This window comes from Protopterus annectens, chromosome 8.part0 (genome assembly GCF_019279795.1).
Source record: "Protopterus annectens isolate FY-2018-M chromosome 8.part0, PAN1.0, whole genome shotgun sequence".
Classification (NCBI taxonomy): domain Eukaryota; kingdom Metazoa; phylum Chordata; order Ceratodontiformes; family Protopteridae; genus Protopterus; species Protopterus annectens.
The window spans coordinates 1971906088-1971930811 of record NC_056741.1 but is presented as its reverse complement, the minus strand read 5'-3'; the positions used below and the strand labels follow the sequence as shown (position 1 = coordinate 1971930811).

The following is a 24724-nucleotide window of genomic DNA, read 5'->3' as shown; positions in this document are numbered from 1 at the left end:
ACCACTTTTCAGCTCCACTCACGTACATCCTACATTTTGCAGCCCCAATCTCATACATTCTCAATTTTTCAGCCCCATCTCATACATCCCCCAATTTTTTTACAAACCTGTTCAACACTGGTTTTAGATTTTCAACCATTAACTGCAGTTGGCTGCAGTCTCCAATTTTCATGTTGGTTTTCAGGAATGATCACTAAACTCTGTAAGGCTTTCCTCAAAGAAACCTTTTGCCTTAGACCTCCCATCAGAGAACCGGCCCCTCCTGAAAATCTTAATCTGGTCTTTGAAGCTCCAACATATTGTGTTTAATAGAAGGGCTATGACAACAACTGCTATAAAACAGCTACTCCAATCTTACCAGTATTCTTAAAAAGGATTACAACAAGTGTTTCATTTTGGGAGTTATATGTACTGGTTTGTGCATTCTGTTTTGATTTTCAGTCAGCTGTTTGTGCCTTTTATTGACAGACTTCTAGATGTGAATAGCAAGATATCAGGTAAACGCTGAGCTTATCAAAAAAATTCCAAAAAGTCTGTATAAACTGGATACGTCCCCCAATTAATATTTATTTATTTAGGTATAGTTAAGTCTAGAAGAAGAGTAAGTATTTCATCGTTCATTATGTAAAACTGTTATTATTGTTATCACATTATTTTTTTACCATTTAAACAACTTTATTAAATAATCAGATTTTAATCAGTGACATGAGTAGGCACACATTAATAGAAAACAAACCATAGTGACATTTTCCATTGAAATTTTCATGCAGTGTACATATATTTTGTTTTAACAAAGTTAATTCACTCCAACATTATGTACATCGCTCATCCTGCCTACCCTTAAACCTCAATCCCACGCTTGAACGTTATTCTCCAAATATTGTTTCCACAAGTTGCATTTATTTATTTATATGTAATTCGCTCTTTCCCTTTTCTAAAGGTCCCACCTCTAGTTCTTTTATTTCCTTTACAGTATTCGGTACTTTAATTACAGCTGGTTTACATATCGATTTCCACTTTTTAATAATGTCTTTTTTTACCAGTGTTAAACTTAGTAAGCCCTTAATATGTCTAGCCAATGTAGACCCTATGTCCCAGTTCATTAGTTGCAACCATTTCCTGTCCCAACATTTTTGACAAAGGAGAATTTTTTAAATTTACCATGTCATTGCATTCCCAAAAAGCATGTTCACAAATACTTTTTTTTCCCATCATATCAGCAGCGTTTTCTAACTATCTGAACTAATAGATCTGCAATTTGTTTGGAGTATAAAATTCTTATGCAAAAACTTCCATGCAAAAATGCTAGACCACCTGGACTTTGCTGTATTCTTGGGAGTCATACAAATATCCTTGCATTGTTGTTTTGTAAATTGTATTACCATTCTCTGTTCCCAATGTTTCCCAACCTCCTCTGATGTATTCTTATAGGTGCCATGTAGCATTTTATGTGACCTACTAAATGTCCTTTTTTCACAGTGCCTTCTGTTCTAGACTCAACTAAAAAACTCTACCAGAGCTAGTCTTTTACTAATCATTCACCTATCCTTTTCTTAATCTGTTAACAATCCCATAGGGAAGGCAGTTTTTCACCTACAGTCGAAAGTTCTGATTAGCATCATTGCAGTCTCTTATCATTCCTCTATCCCTTTCTGTTTGCTTATAATCTGTTAATAATCTCTGGTACGGAAGGCAGTATTTTACCTGCAGTCCAAAGATGCCCTTACTTAGATCACTGTTGCAGTAGTCCATACTGTTCGGTAATCTTCCCAGATTACCTGGATGTCCAGCCCAGGGTATCAAAACCGAAACCTTCCATAGAACCATACATCTGTATGACCTAAGTCTGCAGCCATAATGGTACATAAGCAGATGTATAGACATAAATTCTCAGACCCTCTTGCCATACGTCCATATGCAGGTCTCGCACCCGACAGTATGTTCTACTCATGGTCATTGTTACCATTGACCTTCACTGGCTCAGATAAGTGCCCCATTGGAAAACCTTCTTTGTTTCCTCTCAGTGGCATTGCTGTTTGTTGCTGTATTAGATGTCAGCTAGAAGTGGAAAGTGCAATTGCAGTAGGCATATTCCCTGCAAGGATCTTCACCCCCAGTGTTTGTTTTGTGTAGTTGCAGAGCACACCTTTAAGAATTGTTTGATCTGTCAGTCCTTTGTCGCTAAGACCTTACAAATGATACTTTTATCTCTTACTTCCCAGTTGTAGACCCAGCTCCATAACCATCTCACCTAAGCAAAGATGGCAGACCCTTCCACCCCTGATGTCCCACCTATCAAAAAGATTAAGAGGCTTAGGCCTGATATCAGGACTGCCCAACTGGAATTGGATGTACCCACAGAGGTTTCAGAACTTGCGGTATGCCTGACACCTTCTCATACCTGCTACTGTGACCCTGCTAGAAGCTGGTGACATCTGAGGTTTAGACATCTGTGACAATTTAAGTTGTCAATGATGGTGAGAAGGGGGAATCTCATTTAATTTTTTCCAAAGGGCCCAAAGGCATACAACAGAGCCTCATTATAGAGGAAATACCTGGGTCACTTATTGAGGTATATCAGAGGTCGGAACTTATGTGTTTAGTGAAAGGACACACCACACCTAGAAATAAAAAAAAATGTTTATTTTCCTTCGGTGTCCAAGGTAATGAAGTGGTTAGATTTTTCACAACTACTGTTTTTTGTTTTTATCTTCATTTGTTTTGTATCTCCAAAAGACTTGAAACTGTCTAAAAATGTTCCACAGCACTCCGATATTCATTTGTGGATTTATGAAGTACAAAAATAACATCATCTACAAATAATACTAAGTTTTCTTGATTTCCATAATAGTTATATTCTTGACTTTTTGGCTCTAAATATAAAGCAAATAAAGAGGAAAAAGAATACCCCTGAGTGATCGCACTGTTCAAACACAGCTTGTCAGAGAAGGAGCCTGCCTTCATTCTTGCCTTTGACTCCTGATATACATTCTCCTTACTAACATTATTATACTTTCAAGGAATACACTTGTTACCATTGCCCTGCTCATAAAAATCACAACTAACTCATTCAAAACCTTTCCCTGCATCAAGACCTGTCAAAAATTTCAGTGATCTGTGGATCATCATTTTTATGTTAATATTGTTAAGTGTTTGCCTCTCTATATTGTTAACGCTTTCTAGATCATTATCACTATATTGTCTCCTAACTTTCAAACTTACATAGGAATAACATTTGTTCATAGATATGTCCATATTGATTGAGCGTACATCTTCATTTTTATCTAATCTCTTCCTGTCTTAACTAATTATTGAGTCTCATCTTTCTCGAACCTGTGCATAATTACGTCTTCCATAGATGTTTCCATTTGTGCCTTTTCTTGGTTTCCACATTCCTCTGCTTTATACAAATGTTCATAAAATTACTGAAATGTCTCTAATACCTCTATAGGATCTCTGGGTATTTTTCTTGCTTGGTGGCAAACCTTTTTACTTTCTGTTGCCTAAGACGTTCTGCTACTTGCTTAACAGCAGCTTGTAAAAGAACAAAAGACATTTGATGTTTTTTATTCTAATAAAGTTGGATGCAAAGTTTAAAATACTGTTAGGATTTATTTTATGAAGCACTGGCCATTAAGCTGCTGACTAGTCATCTTTTGTTCTTTCGTTGGTTTGTCCTTTTTGGAATTATTACCTGATGTTCATCGTGTTACACTGCTGCAGTCATCACACTTGGGTTATCCTGCCATCAGGCGGTCCCGCAGTCGGCCAGAGTTCCAAAGTCTTGGTCCGGCGTCGGTTGCTGTCGCTTCTTCCCTCACGTCAGTGCGCCAGGGATATATACGAGGCATCCAACGCCATTTTCTTCAGTCTTTCTTGCCGCGCAGTGCCCGAAGCAGAAGCAGTTCGCAAGTGCCGGTTGGCCGACTCCTGAGATTTTCAAATCGAATTTCAGACCAAAGTCTTCAATAAAGCTAAGTACCCCATTGGGGAACCTTTTCTTGCCTCAGTCCGATGTCAGAAAAAGTTAACAACTGCATTTCTTGTGGGAAGCAAATACCTCATAAGGACTTTCATTCTTATTGTATTCCTTGCCTAGGCCCAGACCACGACGTCACAGGTTGTCGGTTTTGTGCTAGGTTTAACAAATGAACTATAAAACGTCAGTTTGATTTTGTCCGACATTATTTTGGTAGGAAATTTAATTATACCATGCCGTCAGAGCAACCGATGACTGGAATGCATAAAAAAACGCAAAGATAAGGACAGGCAGCAGAGACCCAAACCAGACTCCGAGGCCTCTGCTAGGCCAGTCGCCGGTTCTCCGGTTTTCAGTGAGGCGCCTACGCAGCCCCTGACGACCGCTGATTCGGAACCCCAAGCAGCATCCGATTCCCAAGAGGAGATTGCTAGGCCTCCACAACCTTTATCTTTAGGCCCTTCCGACTCCATGGCTGAAGGAGATTCCGGCGCAGTTGAAATGCCTTCAGTTGCAGAAGGTATCTTCAGACCGACTACACTCACTATTAAATCCTATGCAAATCTGAAAACTCCTTTAAAAGCAAAGAAGACTGTACAACAGTCTCCAGTACAAGGCCCCATGCCTAAGAAACAGATGCTTAAAATGGCTGAAGACTTAATTACCCTAATCAGGGGTTCCCATTCCCCCCCCCTGATAAAAGGCCTAGACAGGAGGAGGACTATGCTTCCTCTGACCAGGTTTCAATTTCCTCAGATTCTTCTGAGGAACAGGAATATTCTTTTCCCCCTTATGAAGACTCTGATGCTGAAGAGTCTATTCCTTCAGCATCTCCCCCAGAAGACTACTCTTTTGGGGAAACTTTACATACCATGAGGGAACATTTCCACTGGGAAGGCCAGGATTACTCTGATTCTAAGAAAAGGCTCCGAGAGTTCCTTTTACTACCCCAGCACAGACCACTTGCTATTCCACCAGTGTTAGACATTGTGGATAATGTTTATTCAGAATCTAGCCTTAACCCAGATTCACTACCTCCTGCACCAGCCAAACCAGACAGATACTACAGAGTCCCTGACTCACACAAATTCCTATATAAAAGCCCTGTTGCTGACCCAGAAACCATTTCCCAGGGTCCCAAAGGGGTTAAGGCCTCTATTGCTAAAAATCCTGTACCCTCTGAAAGGGATTCTAGAGCACTAGACAGATGGGGAAAGAAAGTATATACCTCAGCTACTCTAGCTATAAGGGCCTTAAATTGTCAGTTTCACATGCTGAAATATTAACAAAAAATGCAAAAAATGATCACACACACAGGGCAGCCTGATTACAAGGAAATGCAAGATTTGTTGCATGCAGCTGAACAAGTGGGAAAACATACTTTGCAATGTGCATTTGATTCATTGGAAGCTTCTTGTAGAGCAGCAGTGACAGGGTCTGTCATACATAGGCATGCTTGGTTAAAAGAACAAACTTTACCGATCATGTAAAAGCAAAGTTATTGGATGCACCTTTACAGCAGGATGTTTTATTTGGTGTAAAAGCAGAAGAGGTTTTAAAGAAAATGGAGGATAAGGCAAAATCTATGCAGACGGTCAAGGATTTTTTACAGGTTCAACCCCCTCGTTTCAGCAGAAATTGGCCAACTAAAAACTGGTCCTTTCCAGCTTCTGACAGACCACAGAGGGGCAAATACAGATGCCCAAGGGGCAGAGGTCAGTCACAAGGCTCTTACAAGCCTCGACAATGGGGTGCCACAACCCAGAAAGGAGGAGAAAACAGGTCTCAAACTACCAGAAGACAAACACAATGACTTACCTCTCAGACTGCCAAGCAAATCCCTCTTGGCAGCTCCCTTGGGAGGAAAGCTAACTCTTTTTGCAGACAACTGGCACATCATCACAAAAGACAAATGGGTCCTAAATATTGTATCTCAAGGATACAGTTTCCACTTTCACACTTTACCAAGGATAAAAGGAATGCCAAACCTGCCACCAAATCAATGGGCAGAGGCTCAAAAACAAATTACAGCTCTCATGGACATGAGAGCCATTCAACAGGTTCCCACACAGGAGCAAGGACAAGGATTTTACTCAAGACTCTTTCTAGTTCCCCGAAAGGACAAAGCTTGGAGATCCATTCTGGACCTCTCGATTCTAAGCACATATCTCGAGGTACCCAAATTCAAGATGCTAACACTAAGCAACTTCTTCCCATGCTGGGCAAGAAGGCTTGGCTAGTAACGTTGGACGTCAAGGAGGCATACCTGCATGTCCCTATCAGACAAAATTGCAGAAGATACCTCCAATTTATAGCAGGTTCAACCCATTACCAATTCTCTGCACTACCCTTTGGCTTATCTACTGCGCCCAGAGTCTTCACAAAATGCCTGGCACCAGTAATTGCATACTGCAGACAAAGAGGAATTCAAATATATCCATACCTGGACGACTGCCTTATTCAAGCAGAAAGCAAGGACATTCTTTTAAAGCATCTGGCATCTGTCAAAAATCTATTGTTGCCTAGGGTACACAGTAAACGAAAAGAAGTCAAAACTAGTGCCCTCACAAGACATAACATTCCTGGGTGCCAGCTTAAATACAACGGCCCAGATGGCTTATCTCACGCCAGACAAGCAAGGACAACTGACTCAATACTTCAAAATGATGGCAACAAAGGCCCAACTCCCTGCAAGAAAAATTCTGCAGGCCTTGGGATTCATGGCATCTTGAATACTACTAATACCATATGCAAAACTGCATATGAGGAAATTACAATGGTACCTGAAAAGCGTGTGGACTCAACACAGCCACAGCTTGGAAACAATAATACCACTCATTCCCTGCCTTCAGCAGGAGTTCTTATGGTGGGCTCGGGCATGTCACCTCAACAAGGGTCAGCCTTTTACCTTACCCACAGCCAGGCAAACTATAACAACGGATGCATCGGATTATGCCTGGGGAGCACACATGGCAGGACAGTGTATTCAGGGCAAATGGTCTGCAAATCAAAAGCATCTACATATCAATCAAAAAGAGATGCTAGCTGTACAAAATGCCCTAACAGCTTTCAAGGACCTCCTACATACAGGACAACTACTAATAAAGACGGACAACACCACAGTGATGTGGTACATAAACAAGCAAGGGGGCACACATTCCTACCCCCTATGCAGGCAAGCAATGACCTTGTGGAACACAGCGCTGACCTACCAAGTTCAACTACAAGCACAATTCCTGCCAGGAAAGAAAAATACGTTGGCAGACGATCTAAGCAGAAACATCATAGATCCTCACGAGTGGAAACTAGATCCACAAGTATTCGCAATGATAACTCAAAAATGGGGGAGCCCAGACATAGATCTGTTTGCCTCCCCCCAAAACTACCAACTACGGAAATTTTGCACAAGGACATACCACACACTAGCTTGGAAAGTGGACGCCCTCTCATTCAGTTGGAAAACATTAACAGTGTATGCCTTTCCTCCTCTGCCTCTTCTGGCAAAGGTGCTGCTGAAAGCCAGATTAGAGAGGCCACAAATGATACTCATTGCTCCAGACTGGCCATGCCAACACTGGTATCCAATACTAAGGAGCATGGCTCAAGGCCCACCATGGATTTTACCTCAAATTCCTCACCTGCTCACTCAGCAAAACAATCAGATTCTACACAGCCAGCTCAAGACTTTAAATCTGGCTGCATGGCAAATTACCTAAACAACCAGTCAACACTTCTCTCTAAAGCTGTTATGGATGTCATTCTGGAGGCCAGGTGGCCCAGCACCAGGAAAACCTATTCAGACAAATGGAAAAGATTCTGCGCCTGGAACCAGGCTAAAGGCCAGAATCCCCTTGTCCCAAATATTCCTCAGATTCTACAATATTTAACTGATATGTTGCACAAAGGACTTTTCTTTTTCATCTATTAAGATCCACGCCTCAGCTATTTCAGCTCAGTACAACACAGATCCTCCTATATTTTCACATCCATTACTAAAACAGTACCTCAGAGGGGCTAAGAACATAAGACCGCCCCGGAGAGCACCAGCACCAACTTGGGATCTCAACTTTGTTTTGGAAAAACTTACACTACCGCCCTTTGAACCAGCTTTTACAGCTGATTTACAGTTTCTATCATGGAAAACTGCCCTGCTGCTAACAATAACTTCAGCACAAAGAGTCTCAGAGCTACAGGCCCTAATGGCAGTGGAGCCTTTCATCATTTTTCATCAAGACAGAGTCGCTTTATGAACTAACCCTTCCTTTATGCCAAAGGTGGTATCCAGTGTGGCCCTAAACCAAGCCATTCATTTTCCCACTTTCTATCCAAACCCCCAGAACAAAGGGGAAAGGCTCCTACACTCTTTGGACATTCACAGGCAATTATGTTATTACTTCGATAAGACTAAGGCTTTCAGAAAATCTGACCAGCTCTTTGTATCCTATGCTGCAGGATCACAAGGAAAGGCTATCTCAAAACAGACTATTTCAAAATGGATAGGACATTGTACCCGTTTCTGCTACACACACCATGGGAAACCTTTACCTGGTAACATTAGGCCCCATTCCACCAGGGCTACAGCAACATCAACAGCCTTCCTCAGAGGGGTACCAACCAAGGATATTTTGGAGGCTGCAACTTGGAGTTCAGTGCACACCTTCACCAAGCACTATCACTTACCTCTATACTCTAAAACTAGAGCTGGCTTTGCCACTGCAGTTCTGCAGGGCCTACTAGCTTCTCCAAACCCTGTTTAGTTCCACCGCCCATCCATAGCTTTGGGATTCAACCCAAGTGTGATGACTGCAGCAGTGTAACATGATGAACATAGTACAGTTTTGTACCTACCATAAATGTAGATGTTCGAGTGTTCACACTGCTGCAGTCCAGGTTACCCTCCCTCCATCCCCCCTGACCTACCTGAATTTTTCTATACCTTTCTATCCTGTACAACCTTTGTGGTGTATTTGCTTGTAACTGAAGGTATTCCTTTTATTCCTTTTATATGTTTTATTAGCAATATGTATTGCCTACCTACTTGGGGGCACCTGACATCTGGAGCAAGAAAAACTGAAGAAAATGGCGTTGGATGCCTCGTATATACCCCTGGCGCACTGACGTCAGGGATGAAGCAACAGCAACCGACGCCAGACCAAGACTTTGGAACTCTGGCCGACTACGGGACCGCCTGACGGCAGGATAACCCAAGTGTGATGACTGCAGCAGTGTGAACACTCGAACATCTACATTTATGGTAGGTACAAAACTGTACTTTTTTTAACAGCAGCCTTTTTCTAAACTTGTGCATATTTTCCAGTTGCACCCTTATTTTCCTCTTTGCACCCTGCAGTTGCGTTTCTTCTTCTGTGAGATTCCCCGTATTATGCAATATTGTAACTTTTGTCAACCCCTCTAAATAATTTTTATCAATTGTTTTAAGCTCCATTTTCATTTTATCTCACTCACTACCTATCTCTTCTAAAGAAAATGTTCTCTTTCTTAATAACCCTTGATTCATTTCTACTTCCCATTCTTTAAATTCCTTTTCTTTCTATAGTTAAATAGGAAAGAGCCAGTGTCTCATTATTTATTTGATTAATTGGCATCTTAGCTTAGTTGTTATTGGCACATAATCTAGAATAGTTATTAGATATCTCTCAAAACTTTCAATTAAATGCACATGATCCTGTGAAACATAATCTCTCTCCAGTATAGCCCATTTATTGTACCTTGGGGATTAATATGTAAGCTCTGCTGGTGTTCTTGCTACTGAATTTTCATCTTCCATACTAAATATTCTCATATATTATTTTATTATTACATTTCACTTCTAGGTGCCCCTGATCTTCACCATTGTAATTCAGGTTTTAGCCCCCCCCCCATAAATAATACTCTCTAATCAAAGCTTTTTATTTCTCCGGAAATTATCTTATGCTCAGTAAGCTAATGCAATCATCCCTCCTGCCAGTAACCTTTTACTATCACAAATCAACCATTTATGTCTTTTTCCTCTTCTAATACTGTTGGAACATCTCTAGCAATCAGTATTGTTAATCTCCTTTTCATCTGTCACTGGTGTTTTGCTGATTGTCCACCTTGAAATCCTTTCTTTATCAAATTCACATGATCATTTCTATCCAAATGTGTCTGCTGTGATATTGCTGTTTGTACCTCACACTTCTTAGTATAACTCAATACTTTTTACATTTTGTCTATACCTGTAAGTTCATTTATATTCCACGTTAATATTAAGCAAATAACCATTTACTATTTATTCCATTAACTTTTATGTGTATGATTGGGTGACCTGGTTTTCTGAAAAAGGAAAATGGACTTGGAGGTCAATTAGAACTAAATTTTTAGGTGTTAATTAGTTATAATAGAATTTAAGGGAATAGTATTTAAGCAATTTAGGTAGGGGAATGATCATCTGATAAAGTCCGATGTAGTGTTTGAAAATGCAGTGATTTTATGTTAAAGCGTTAATAAAGTTATTGGTCATATTTTAGTTTTGTGAAGTTTGTATTTTATTAAAATTATTGTCAAGCCAGTCGATCCTGTGCCCTGCTGGTTTTTGATTTAGGCTCATTATTTTACAAAACTTGAGTAATCACAAGAGAAAGGTAGTGTGAACCGTGTAATAGAAAATGGTAGACTAGAAATATATATACATATATAAAGCAACAGGTTTTTTTGAGCTTTGTTGAATGAAATAGGATCAGTTGAAACGACAGTTACATTACCATTTGCTGAATATACATTCATTTAAGTGCCATTTGGGCAGAATTAGTTGACCAAAATTGCATTATGGCATCTTTTTAAGACTGAAGAGTATTTTCCAGCAATTGCTGTAGAAGTCTAAAGTCTTTCATGCCTGTCACATCCTTTCAGATTAATTGTTCCAGTATCAATTTGCTACTTTTGGGGGGAAAGAAGAATTTTCCTAAATTGGCAAATTTGACTTCAGCCTTCCAGGATCTTTCTGCATCACCGAGCCTAGTCCTCAGTGGAGAGTAAAAAACAGTACACAGGAATTGAGAAATAAGTAAAACATTTTGAACTGTATTATATAATCAATTTGTTGCCTGTCCCATTTCTTCTTTGTTGTTGACAGCCAGATCACCTAAAGGATGAGCACATTGTTCAGCTTGAGCAGTCTTTACGGAACTTAAACCTTGGAAATGAGCAAGCAATCTCCACTAGGACACTGTGCTCTATTACAGAAGGAAGAAATGATCTGTCTCAGGAAGTGACCTTGGCATTTCAGGATCAGCAGTTTGGTGAGTATTACTGTCATCCTTTTGAAATCTAATGCCTGTCCATGATGGTCTGCCTTCCATCCCAGAATAAACTCTTGACAGTCATAATGCAGTGTTTCTGTTAAAGAGAATATTCTGTCACTAAATATTTTATTGCAGTCCTTTCCTTATAGAAATCTTCTCAAATTTTACTGTAAACCTTTCCTCACAAAATCATGTCAGAACTTTTATGTAACAGATTGTATGCTTTGACCTTGCTTAAAATGTCTGAAAGAGAAAACTGTACACCCCCAAACAAAGTTTTAAAACTACAGTGGATATATCAGGAAGTAAGACTGCCTGGAACTGTAATGCAATAGTGTACTACATGTTTTGGCATTGCTTGAATAGTGTGGGCAAGGGAACTTCACCACCCTTCCCCATAGGGGTGGCTCGTGGTATTGGCTGCTGGACTGCAGCCACTACAAATAAAATATAACTCTACATACTTTTGTGTCATTTCTATCTATATTAATTTATAAAAAGAAGTATGATCATACCTGTTTTACGGGATTCGAACTTTGTGTATACAGCTGTGTATATGCAGAGTTCCATGTTCTGTAAAAAAAAAAAAATAATCAACACCCTGCTTACTTAAAATAACCCCGTATTATTAAACAGCTTGTTAATACTTTACAAGTGGTGGAAATGCTGCTTTGGGGGAGGCTCTCTGGGCTGCTGTCTACATCCCAGTTTGTTCAGGATGCCTAAGTATGACTATGTGTAGGAGTCATCATTCTGTGTGTTTTTATACGTTATTGTTTTATTTATTTATTTTAGTTAAAGTTTTATTTAGGTATTTGCATGCCAGCCAGGACCTTAAGTACATCTTTTTTATTTTTTAGTGTGTGTGTGTGTGTGTGTGTGTGTGTGTGTGTGTGTGTGCCCACATGTGTGTGCATGTGTTTATTATTGTACATATGCATGTATGTGGAGAAGGAGCATATATGCTGTCAAATGCCCCTTATTTTACACAATGCGTGTGATTTTTTTGCCTCATATTTTAGTCTGTTCATTGTAAAGTTTGTGTTTTTTTCTGGCAAATCAATGAGGATTGCAGTCAATAAATAATGACAATCATTTGAGTTTCAGACTTAAAAGCCTTCAAAAAAAGCATGCTACTGTAATGCCTGTCATTCTAGCAAGTTTCTTAGTATACAAAGGTGGTAGCTATCCCTGATTGTTGTCTTTTATGTACCATTTGTTTTAACTTTCTGCTTGTTTCTTGAGTGAAAAAGTTGAGGACTATGACTGGGAAATTACAGTGTGCTGCACACTATATTCTTACAGCAGGGAGCTGAGAGGAAAACTTCCTATGTGGCAGTTATTTATGGATCTATTTATTTGATTGCAGTCAGACCTCTGAGATGTGCAGTCACAGTAATACAACTGGATGTAATTTATGGTAAAGTTTTTATGTGTATGTATGTATGTGGCGGCATGGATGTTCTCAACTTGCCTTGCTTTTGTAGAATATCTCTACTTTTTGCCTCATATTTTGGTCTGATCTAGTAAGGTTTGTGTTTTTTTCCTGGCAAATGAATGAAGGTTGCAATCACTAAATTATAACAAACTTTTGAGTTTCAGACTTAATAGCATTTATCGAAAAAGCATGTTGATGCAAAGCCTGTTATTCTAGCAAGTCTAAGTATACAAAGACAGTATCTGTCCCTGATTTTGGCCCTTTGTCTCTCACTATTTTTTAGCTTTTTCCTTGATTCTTGAGCTAAGAATGTGGGGGCTTGTAGTGAATTTCATAGTGTATTCTAAAAACAGTGAACTGAGAAGATGCATCAATAACTGCCTCACCTGAATGTATTTAGTCATTCATTTGATTGCACTGTCACAGTCATAAACAGCGTGTGTGTGTGTGTGTGTGTGTGTGTGTGTGTGTGTGTGTGTGTGTGTGTGTGTGTGTGTGTGTGTGTGTGTGTGTGTGTGCGTGCGTGTGTGTCTATGTTGTCTTAACAATGGGATCACTCCAGTGGCTCTACTTGACAGAGACACTGGGAACTAAGGTCGGGTGGTACGATGCCAGGGTAATCCTATGGGCTAGGCTTGTAAAGGCTCCAGGGCCATTAGCTTAGTACACACCTATGAACAAGAGATGGCCATTCAAAGCACAAAAGTCAGTCCATGTAGTACTCACTGTCATCATTTATAAGCAGTCGCTTTTTTTCTGGTTTATGAGTAGCTGCTTCTCAGAAATGATGGATCTTGAATGTTGCCCTCTCAAAGCAGAGCCATTGAAACTTCTAGTGCATTCTTTAGAACTCTAGTGACAGGATATAACTAATACATGTTAACTCTGAGGGTCAGAATGAACACGTACCCAAGGGAAGCTTTAGACCTAAACTAGATAAGGTTGGTTGTGGCCACACTGTTCTCTCAAAGATTAAAACACTGAGTTACAAGGTCACACAGAAAAAACAATTAGTAAAAACTAAAAGAAAAAACCCAGCCAGGCTAGATTTTCTACTGTGTGATTCCTTAAAACATCTTGTATTAGAGGTAACATGGGATATATGCAAATTATGTCTTAAGGACATCAGGTGTTTCAGCTATATGGCCGTTCTGAATGCCCATGACTTTTTTCCTTTTTAAGTCTGTTATGGACAAATTTAGGCCAATAAAGCCAAACCCCACCAGCTGTGGACATGCATGTTTTAGTCTTTGTATGGCCTCATCAGCACGGCATAAGTGGACTGTTTGGCTAAGATTTGGAAACTCAGGATTTGTCATACCCCGCTGATGCCCAGAACCATTAGGGTTTCTGCAAAATATCCTAGCTAACAAACTAAAATTGGAATTCAGTTCCCGTCTTGTTTTGTGGTTGATAAAACCTAATTTTTTTCCCTATAACATAATTTCCCTTTACAGAAAAGTTATAGCTTCCTAAAATAGGCTTCATTCATTTTTTTTTTTTAATTTGTCATGATGAATTGTTATGAGTACTTGCAAGAGTGTGGGTCCCTAAAGTTATCCACACCACCCCCATTCTCATGTCATCCTAGCTTCACCAGGTTTTGTAACCAGTTGTTTATGCCTATTAACAGTATGTGCACATCCCTTAAAGCTATACTGCTTGTGTAATAGATTACACACCACAGTGATTGTCCAATAACAATTCACTGACTCAGAGTGCAACATTACACAGTTAGTGCATAAAGTAAAAAAAAACACCAGAATAGTTTACAGACTTTCAATTATTATTATTACCCCACAAGTAAGGTCATTGCTATGCTTGGGTAAGTAACTGCTTAGCAAGTTAATTCTCCTCTTAGTACAGATGGCTGCCTGCATTGTGGGATTGCTTAAGCTTGCTGGTTTCTAACAGGTACTGATAACAGTCAGGCCCCAGATCTTGTTTACTGGTAGCTGGCCCATTTCAGAACAGTTATGCACAATTAAAAACACTCTGGCATTTGGTCAGAAAACCAAATTGTTGCTTCTTATACTTATCCTTCATATTATACAAAATGTTGTTAATACTCTGTTACTGCTGTCAGAATAAACTCTATGTACAACTTACACAGTGCTTGCAATAGAAATACTTTTTATTCACTCATAAATGTGTTTTTTTCCCCAAGGGGTGTTAACAAAACAGGGTGTAGATATCTCCTCATGTGTATATCCACACTAGTCCCATAAATAAATCTGACCTAGTTACACGTTTCACCATTAATTTCAGCTCTGCAGATATAAACTACTTAGCATTTTTGCTCCACATTAGTACATCCTAAGAAGATGCAGCAACATATACTCCCATAACTCACTTTGTTTTGCTGTGGAGGAAACCATCCTAACCCAGGGCCACCTCATGATAAATGGTACCCTGCATAATCCTAGTGAAGCCCTCTTGATTACTCCTTTGGGGCTAAGTGCACACAATATTTGCTCTAAAATCTGCGTGTTTCACAGCTGGGTAACTCAGTGCTATGTTGCTGTTAGAAAATTGGTTAGCAGATTAAACAACAGAAATTAATTCCTAACACTAAGCTATACATTTCTCCATGTTCGTGGAAGTCACAAAGGAGCAGGAGAACTAAATGTATCGGGGGTCACCTCCAATTTGTAGCTGCATCACTGGTTACAGTCCCCTCCAACTGGTGGTTTTAGTCAAAAATGTTAATTTCAAATCTTTTTTCCATGGGTTGCATTTGAATACTCTCAGATACTGCTAATAGCACAGTGTAGAGCACTCTGTCCTGGAAAATAGCAAACATAAATTGGAAAGTGTGTACATATATATATGTAGATAGATGCACACATACACACACACACACACACACACACACACACTCACACACGCACACTGGTAAACTGCAGATGACTCAGGCTTACCTTTTCTTAAGTCTCTTTGGTCTGGCACAGCCTTATCTCTAGCATGACTAGAATGGATAAAGCAGCTGGGAGAAACATCCTAGAGTGGCTACTAACCTCCAACTCTGAGAACATAACTTCTTTGTGACCACTACACTGTTTTTGCCAAAAGCCTTATCAAGATCATGAAGTCTCACTAGTTTACATCATCTAGGAATACAAAAAGTCAACCCTCCAAGATTTTTATCATCTTCCATTATGTTCAGTTTGTACCCCTCAACCACCTTAGTCTTGGTGATGAAGGCAGCAACTTTAACCATTCTGTCTTCAGACTCATTAATAGTATGGTACTTGAGAGATGTGAAACAAATAAATCTAGACCCACATTGTGGATTACTCTTGATTTCACAGTTGTCTTGGCACAGTACATCTAGACCTACGTACAGTATCGTCGGTATGGAAACAGTCACATCCATCTCCAGTATAGACAGCTGATAAACAAGACAATAATAATGATCAGCAACAAGAATATTTTCCTTCATAAGCAAAATGAGCACAGAAAGAATCCTCATGCCTTTTAGAGTAATACAAACCAATTACTCTACCCTGCCCCTTACCTGATTTGTCTCCACTAAGAAATGGCATCATATTTAATGAACACTACTTAAAGATAGTTCAGTCAGTTCACATCATTGCCATTTACCATACAACGGTAAGACCTCCATCTTTCACCCATCTGCTGTCCCTAGTATGAAAACTACTCTCCAAGTTTAAATCATCTTTGCCTGTATCATTTCTGGTTCAAGGTCTGCTGCTTGGTCTCTGCATAGTATTACTGTTCTTATAAACATAAGTACATACAGATATTTCAAGCACAGACTTTAATGCCCTTCTAGCCTGTCAATATACCAGAATAGTTGTTCTCATAGTAAGTGTCCAGGCCATTTTTAAAAATATATCAACTAATGCTTTCTTTAATGTAATTTGGTAGTCTATTCCATGCATTAGCTACTGTCTCAGAGAACCAATTAGTACACTTTTCATTAATATAGAATCTTCTGCATAGGTTGATTGATGATTTTCTACTACTTTTTGAAAACCCCAAACATTCCCAGAGGTAGTTTTCTCTAAATTCCCTATATACTTGAATAAGGTCTCCTCTTAAATATCTATACAGAACACTGTACAAGTTGAGATATTTTAGTCATTCATAATAATTTAAATTTTCACATTCATGGATGCCCTTTGTATATTTCCATTGTACTCTTTCCAGTTTACTCGTGCTTGTTTTCTTATAAGGTTTCCATATAGTTATTCCATACTCAAGTGTGGGTCTTATGTAATGAACAAACAATGACTTCATCATTTCTGATTTCCTAGACTTTATAGTTCATTTTAAACAACTTTCTTGCTTTCACTTGCAGAGCTTACTACTTTTTGCTGGTAGCATCTGAGCTTTACTGTGTACATTTTATTTATATTATAAGGCATAGCATATGTTAACTACCAGGAAAATGCATGTTGATTTTATAGTCTGTTTCGTATCCTCCATGTTAAGAATGTGACTTTTACACAGAAAATGTTAATAATCTGTGATTTCTTTGTAGTGCATTGTACTTTAATTATGCTGTGAATTCAGAGAAGGCAGTTTATTTAAACACCTTTCGGACATAAGAAAGGTGCCCAACAACATTTTGATAAGTGTTCTTTAACACTGCTAAAGTCTACTCTCATGCTGGAGTGTAACAGTGGCCACAGTAAGACAGTGGCAAGAAGCTAAAAGAGCTTTGAGAACTGTAATGCTGTTGGCATACCAAATTTTTTGCATTTGCCAGAGTAACTGTATTTCAATTTCTTTTTTTTTACGGGATCAATGCTACATTTCACCTCTGACCTCTTTGTGTAGGTCAGCACTAAGTGTGTCACAGCTTTCAAATTTGTAACAGGTTTTGCACTCTTACACATTTCTTCCCTTAACTAGTAGTAGTAGTGTATCAGGCAGCTAAAGCTCCATGTACTACAAATAATTATGATTTATGTCCAGTCATAACTGACTTGTTTTGTGTTCTTTACATGGAAGTCAAGATTCACCTCAAAGCTTTGCTTCACTGTGCTTTTGAGGTGAATTTCTTGACATCCTTTTAGTGTATGGAAGTATGTGCAGTACTGGCCTGGTTAATGTGTAGAAACTATTCTCATTTCACTTTGCCTAGTTTTTCTTACTGGTAGCCACTGCCAAGTCATTCAAATAACTGGGTAGTAAATGTTTCTGCTGCATGGTTCATCATGATGTCTTCATTTGGCATTTGGGAGAATGAGTGTCATTACTTTTGCACTGGAAATGAGTGATGTGACATATGAGCAAGCGTGTGTCTAGGCAATGCTTCATTGAGTGATGTGACATATGAGCAAGCGTGTGTCTAGGCAATGCTTCATTGAGTGATGTGTCATATGAGCAAGCGTGTGTCTAGGCAATGCTTCATATGACCTTCATTATTCGGGTTGATCCTTTGCCTTATCTCATTGTAAAAAGGAATTCTGATTCTGTGAAGAAGAAGTAAATAAATGATATAATTTCACTTCTGGCATGCTAAAATAAATCATCCACATTTACTATTTCTCTTCAGATTTTCAGATATTTGGGTAGGATGCCTTCTGATCTTCCTAAGAATTTGAAATTTTATGTCACATAAGCGCATGATGTTTGATTGTTGGCTCTTAGTTTATTGGCCTCTTGACTTATGATACTGATGATGTTCTTCATCCCACATTGCTGCAGTCCTAACACTTGGGTAGTCCGCTGTCCCAGTCGGCCCGAATACCAAAGTATAAGGCTGACGTCGGTCAAGGCGCATTTGTTTGACATCAGGACATCAGGGTACAAATGCGCATGACCGACGTCATATCCTAAGTCTTTTTTGCCGCATGGTCCGATGCAGAAGCAGTATTGCGAGTGCAGGTTGGCGTTCTGAAATTTTCTGAAGTCGGAGTTTCAGACCGAATCAAAGTTGGCTAAGTACCCCGTTGGGGAATATTTTGGTTTTTTCTTGCCTCAGTATTTAACCGGATGTCAGAAAAAGTGAATAACTGTATTTCTTGTGGGAAACAGATACCTCATAGGGATTACCATACCTTGTGTATACCTTGCTTAGGGCCTGAGCACGACGTTGTTGGCTGTCGCTCTTGTGCTAGATTTAACAAACGCACTATTAAGAGAAGATTAGATTGTGCCAGGTTAGTTTTGGGAAGCGTTGTAATTACAACATGCCGCCGGATGCTCCGGCGCCGCTTCGCCTAAAAGCGCAAGGACAAAGCAGCAAAGCCTAGGTTGGAAGAACCGTCTGTTCGGACGCCGGTTCTTTAGAGGGCTCGGTGGAGCCGGTGGTTCTACCAGAAGTTCCTTTGGATTCTCAGGGAGAGACTTTACTGTTACAAGATGTGTCCTCTCAGGAGGTAGGCCAGGCTGAAGGGGCTTCTCAGGTAGCTGTTCTCCCTCCCTTCCTAAGGTGGTTAGGCCCTCCTTCTGTTTCCAAGGCTTCCTCTAGAGGCAGGCCAGGGTTAACTTCAGTGGGGTCTCCCTAGTTCTTCAGGGTCTCTGCCTAAGAAACATATGCTTAAAATGGCAGAAGATTTGATTACTATGATTAGAGGTTCTATGCCCCTGATAAGAGGCCTAGGGTGGAACCTGAGCTTGAGAGTTTTGAGCAGTGTTCGAGGCTTCTGAGTCTTCGGCTGAAGACTTGCAGGAGTATCCTCCTTATTCTGATTCTGATGTAGATGATTCTACTCCTTCGGCTTCTCCTCCTGAGGATTTTTCTTTTCAGAGACTCTTCATTCCATGAGGGAGCATTTTAAATGGGAAGGTCAAGATTTCTCTGATTCCAGGAAAAGGCTTAGGGAATTTTTGTTTCTACCCCAGCATAGGCCTTTGGCTATACCTCCTGTTCTGGATGTGGTAGAAGATGTTTTGCAGAGGCTTCCCTGAACCCTGATTCTTTGCCTCCTGCCCCAGTTAAACCGGATAGGTATTATAGGGTGCCTGAAGCTCATAAGTATCTTTTTAAGAGTCCTAGGGCAGACCCAGAAACTGTTTCTCAGGGCCCTAAAGGTGTCAAGGCTTCTGTTGTTAAAAATCCTGTTCCTTCTGATAAAGAGGCTAGGGCTTTGGATAGATGGGGAAAGAAGGTATATACTTCTTCCACTTTAGCCATGAGGGCTTTGAATTGCCAGTTTCACATGTTGAAATACCAAAATTATCTCCTTACACAATTGAAGTCTAAAGTAGATGCTCTGGCGGAAGGTATTGAGTGTAAAGAGTTGCAGGATTTAGTTCATGTTTCTGAACAGGTGGGTAAGCATTCCTTGCAATGTGGTTTTGATGCTGTACAGGCCTCTTGAGGGTGGCAGCCACTGGTTCTGTTCTTCGCAGGCACGCCTGGCTGAGGGATCAGAATTTAGCTGAGCATGTAAAGACAAGGATTTTAGATGCTCCTTTACAATCTGATGTGTTATTTGGTTCGCCTGTGGAAGCAGTTTTAAAGAAAATGGAGGACAAGGCTAAGTCTATGCAGACTGTTAAAGATTTTTGCAGGTTCAGCCTCCAAGTTTAGTAGAAATTGGCCTACTAAGGGGTGGACATATCCTTCTTATGATTCTCAGTCTAGGGGTAGATCTAGACGTGGTAGGGGCAGAGCTCAAGGTTCTTTAGGCCTAGAACAGGGAGTTCACCTGCCCAGTCTTCTGGTGAGGGCAGGGGTCAGTCCTTTCGTAAGCAGACCCAATGACCTGCCTTTTCAGCTGCCAGAGCCTTCTCGTCTGGCAGCACCTTTGGGAGGAAGGCTGGCACTTTTCAAAGAAAATTGGAGTGTTATTACCCAAGACAGATGGGTATTGGATATCGTTCACCATGGTTACAGGTTTTATTTCCATACCTTGCCTCCTTTCAAAGGCATGCCAGACATTCCTCCTATACAAAGAAAAGAGGCTCACAAGCAAATTTCTCTGTTACTCCAGATAGGGGCCATTCAGCCGGTTCCTGTGCCAGAAAGGGGCCTAGGATTTTATTCTCGCCTGTTCCTAGTACCAAAAAAGGGGGACGCGTGGAGACCAATTTTGGATTTGTCTATCCTCAACACTTATCTGGACATTCCCAAGTTCAAAATGTTAACGTTACAACAGCTTTTACCTCTGCTGGGCAAAGATCACTGGATGGTAACTTTAGATCTCAAGGAGGCTTACCTTCATGTGCCTATCAGACTCAGTTGCAGGAAGTATCTGCGTTTCCGAGCTGGGAATTCCCATTATCAGTTCTCTGCATTGCCCTTTGGCTTATCTACTGCGCCCAGAGTATTCACAAAAGTTCTGGCTCCAGTCATAGCTTTCTTCAGGCTAAAAGGAATACAAATCTATCCTTACTTGGACGACTGTCTGATTCTGGCTCAAGAAAAGGACGAGCTTCTTCAGCATCTGGAATATGTGATAGCAGTGCTAAGATGCCTGGGGTATTCTGTGAACGAAATAAAGTCCAGTCTAGTACCCTCTCAAGACATGTGCTTTCTGGGTGTGAGACTGAATACAGCAGCCCAGATGGCCTTTATAACCCCGGACAAACAAAAGAATCTTTCCCTTTACTTTCATCAACTATCTCTTCAGTCCGGGCTGACTGCAAGGACAGTCCTTCAAGCCTTAGGGTTCATGGCATCTTGTATTCTGGTGCTTCCCAATGCCAAACTGCATATGAGGAAGCTGCAATGGTATCTAAACAATGTATGGACACAGCACTGCCAGGATTTGGACACTGTCATTCCAATAATACCTTGCATTCAAAAGGAATTTTTGTGGTGGGCTCAGGAATGTCACCTAAACAAGGGACTCTCTGTGACCCGGCCAGAGGCGAGTCAGATTCTAACGACAGATGCCTCAGACATAGCTTGGGGAGCTCATCTGAATGGAAAGTGGATACAAGACAAGTGGCCTGCCAGACTACATCATCTACATATCAACATGAAGGAGATGTTAGCAGTCCAGTTTGCATTAATGGCTTTCAAGGAGTTACTTCTTCCAGGGCAGGTGTTGATTCTAACAGACAACACTACTGTCATGTGGTACATCAACAAGCAAGGGGGAACACATTCTTATCCTCTATGCAGGCAAGCAATGATTTTGTGGGAGACTGCGCTCAGCTTGCAGCTAAATCTTCAGGCAAGGTTTCTGCCAGGAGCACAGAACTCCTTAGCAGATGTGTTAAGCAGGCAAATCATGGATCCCCACGAGTGGAAACTGGATCTTCATGTATTTCAAAATTGACAGTGTCATGGGGAACTCCAGACATAGATCTGTTCGCTTCTCCACTAAACCACCAGCTGCCAAAGTTTTGCACGAAAGGTTTCATCACACAGCTTGGAAAGTGGATGCTCTTTCGTTCAGTTGGGAAAATCTTCATGTGTATGCCTTTCCACCTCTGCCTCTCCTCCCAAAGGTACTCCTAAAGGTCAGACAAGACAAGCCAAGGATGATTTTGATAGCTCCAGATTGGCCTCGCAACACTGGTACCCATTACTGAGGAATCTGGTAAGGAAGCCTCCATGGCCTTTACCTTTAATTCCACACCTTTGTCTCAGAGGGACGGTCATCTACTCAATGTCAAGCTTCACTCTCTTCATCTAACAGCCTGGCATATTCTGTTTTGAACCACAGCAGGTCTCAACTTCCTCAACAAGTTTTGAATGTGATTATGGAAGCCAGAAGACCTAGTACACGTAAAGTGTATGCAGAAAAATGGAAGAGATTTTTATTTTGGAGTGCAGCAAAGGATTTGGATGTTTCTGAGCCTAATTTGAGTGTGGCTCTTCAATATCTTACTGAGTTATTGGACAAAGGTTTATCTTTCTCTTCCATTAAGATTCATGCTGCTGCAATTTCAGCTCACTATGATTGTGACCCACCATTGTTTTCTCATCCTTTGTTCGAGCAATTTCTTAGAGGGGCAAAGAATATAAGACCCCCACGTAGAGCTCCTACTCCTGCTTGGGATCTCAATTTTGTGTTGGAGAAACTTACTCTACAACCTTTTGAGCCTGCAGCTACTGCTGAATTGAAATACTTGTCATGGAAGACTGCTTTTTTGTTGGCCATTACTTCTGCAAGAAGGGTTTCTGAATTGCAGGCCCTTATGGCGGTTGAGCCTTTTTTTGATTTTCCATAAGGATAGGGTATCATTACGTACTAATCCTTCCTTTATGCCTAAGGTGGTTTCTAGTGTGGCTTTAAACCAAACTATTCATTTGCCTACTTTTTATGCAGATCCCCAAAATAGGGGGGAAAATATTTTGCACACTTTAGATGTACACAGGCAGTTGCGTTATTATTTAAGCAGGACTAGGGATTTTAGGCAGTCTCAGCAGTTGTTTGTTTCTTTTGCTTTGAGTTCTCAGGGCAAGCCTGTGTCAAAACAAACTATATCTAAGTGGATTGGGTTTTGCATTGCATTCTGTTATTCCCATCATGGCAAGGAGATTCCAGCTGGGATTAGGCCTCATTCCACTAGGGCTACTGCCACTTCTACAGCATTTCTAAGGGGGGTGGCGACTAAGGATATTTTGGAGGCAGCTACTTGGAGTTCAGTGCATACTTTCTCCAAGCATTACCACCTTCCTCTCTATTCTAAATCCAGGGCTGGTTTTGCCACTGCTGTATTGCAGGGCATTTTGGCAGCTCCTGCTTCATTATAGTTTAGCCATCCTCCCTTACCTCTGCTTTGGGATTCTACCCAAGTGTTAGGACTGCAGCAATGTGGGATGAAGAACATAGTACAGTTTTGTACCTACCATAAATGTAGATGTTCGAAGATCCACATTGCTGCAGTCCAATTTACCCTCCCTCCTTCCCCTCTGTGTTTAGGGGTGGTTGTGTGGGTGGGGTTCTATTTTTGTGGATTTGTATATATTGTATATATTAGAGGTACAGGAGTGTTTGGTGTTTTTTGGTTTTGGCCTTATCTTTTTAGGGTCTTCTGACATCTGGGGCAAGAAAAGACTGAGGATATGACGTCGGTCATGCGCATTTGTACCCTGACGTCCTGATGTCAAACAAATGCGCCTTGACCGACGTCAGCCTTATACTTTGGTATTCGGGCCGACTGGGACAGCGGACTACCCAAGTGTTAGGACTGCAGCAATGTGGATCTTCGAACATCTACATTTATGGTAGGTACAAAACTGTACTTTTTGTGAAAGTACTTGTCCTAGAAGTCACTAAATAAATAAATATAAAGCTGCCACACTGGTGGCATAGAGAGATAAAGCCATGATTACAGCCCAGCCAACCCAGGTTTGATTAGTAGCTTAGGTGACTGATGCAGCAACAGGGAGTGATGGGCATTACCATCCGGGGGGGGGGGCAGTATCAGGGTCGTTCCCCACATGAATGTCCTTGGTGGAGGTGTGGGACATGAGAGGGAAAATAGTCCAAAAAAGGGAATATGGAAGGGACATTGACTAAGCTGCTTTGGAGGCATAGATATATATCAGCACATCTCCATTTCACACCTGCCCCTTGAATGCTTTGGATAACAGATGGGAAGGGGGAATGGAGGGTAGGTCATAAAATAGAAAAAAAAAAAAAGCTATCCATGCCAGCCCCAGACTTGAATCACAAAATGTCTGGGAGTGAAAGTAGAAGCCGGGGGCACTGGAGTAAGATGGAAAGAATGACACAAGCGGAGCAAAAAAAATATATAAAAAACAAAAAGGTAAATAAATATAAAGCCACATGTGATAAGAGGCAGAGGTACTCTGTTCCATTGCTTCTTCTCCCTTTACATCTCAGGTGGGGGAGGGATTGGTAGGGAGGGATGAAAATGGGGAAGAGATAATGAAGTTAAGTCTATGATCACACAAAATATGTAGCTTGGGCCATGTACAGGATTACTAAATCTGTTAATTTGTAGCTATTCTATTTTCATAGAAGGAAAATTAACTTGTTTTTCATAGAGGGTTCTGCAGACCATGCTATTAAAAATTGTCAGTTTATGACTTAAATCCTCATCCTGATCTTTTATGACTACTTTTCCAGTATGGTGAAAACACCACATATTTCCATAAATGAAATACAAGTTGATTAAGTC

The 24724-nt window shown here is 40.5% G+C and overlaps 1 protein-coding gene across 1 annotated transcript in view; it reads left to right on the top strand.

Annotated features, from left to right (window-relative positions):
- Positions 1 to 24724, top strand: part of TRADD (TNFRSF1A associated via death domain) — a 246507-nt gene that overhangs the window by 176617 nt on the left and 45166 nt on the right. Inside the window, exon 4 of the mRNA XM_044081505.1 lies at positions 11094 to 11259. Within this exon, the coding sequence (XP_043937440.1) occupies positions 11094 to 11259 (166 nt within the window). The remainder of the gene's footprint in view (positions 1 to 11093; positions 11260 to 24724) is intronic.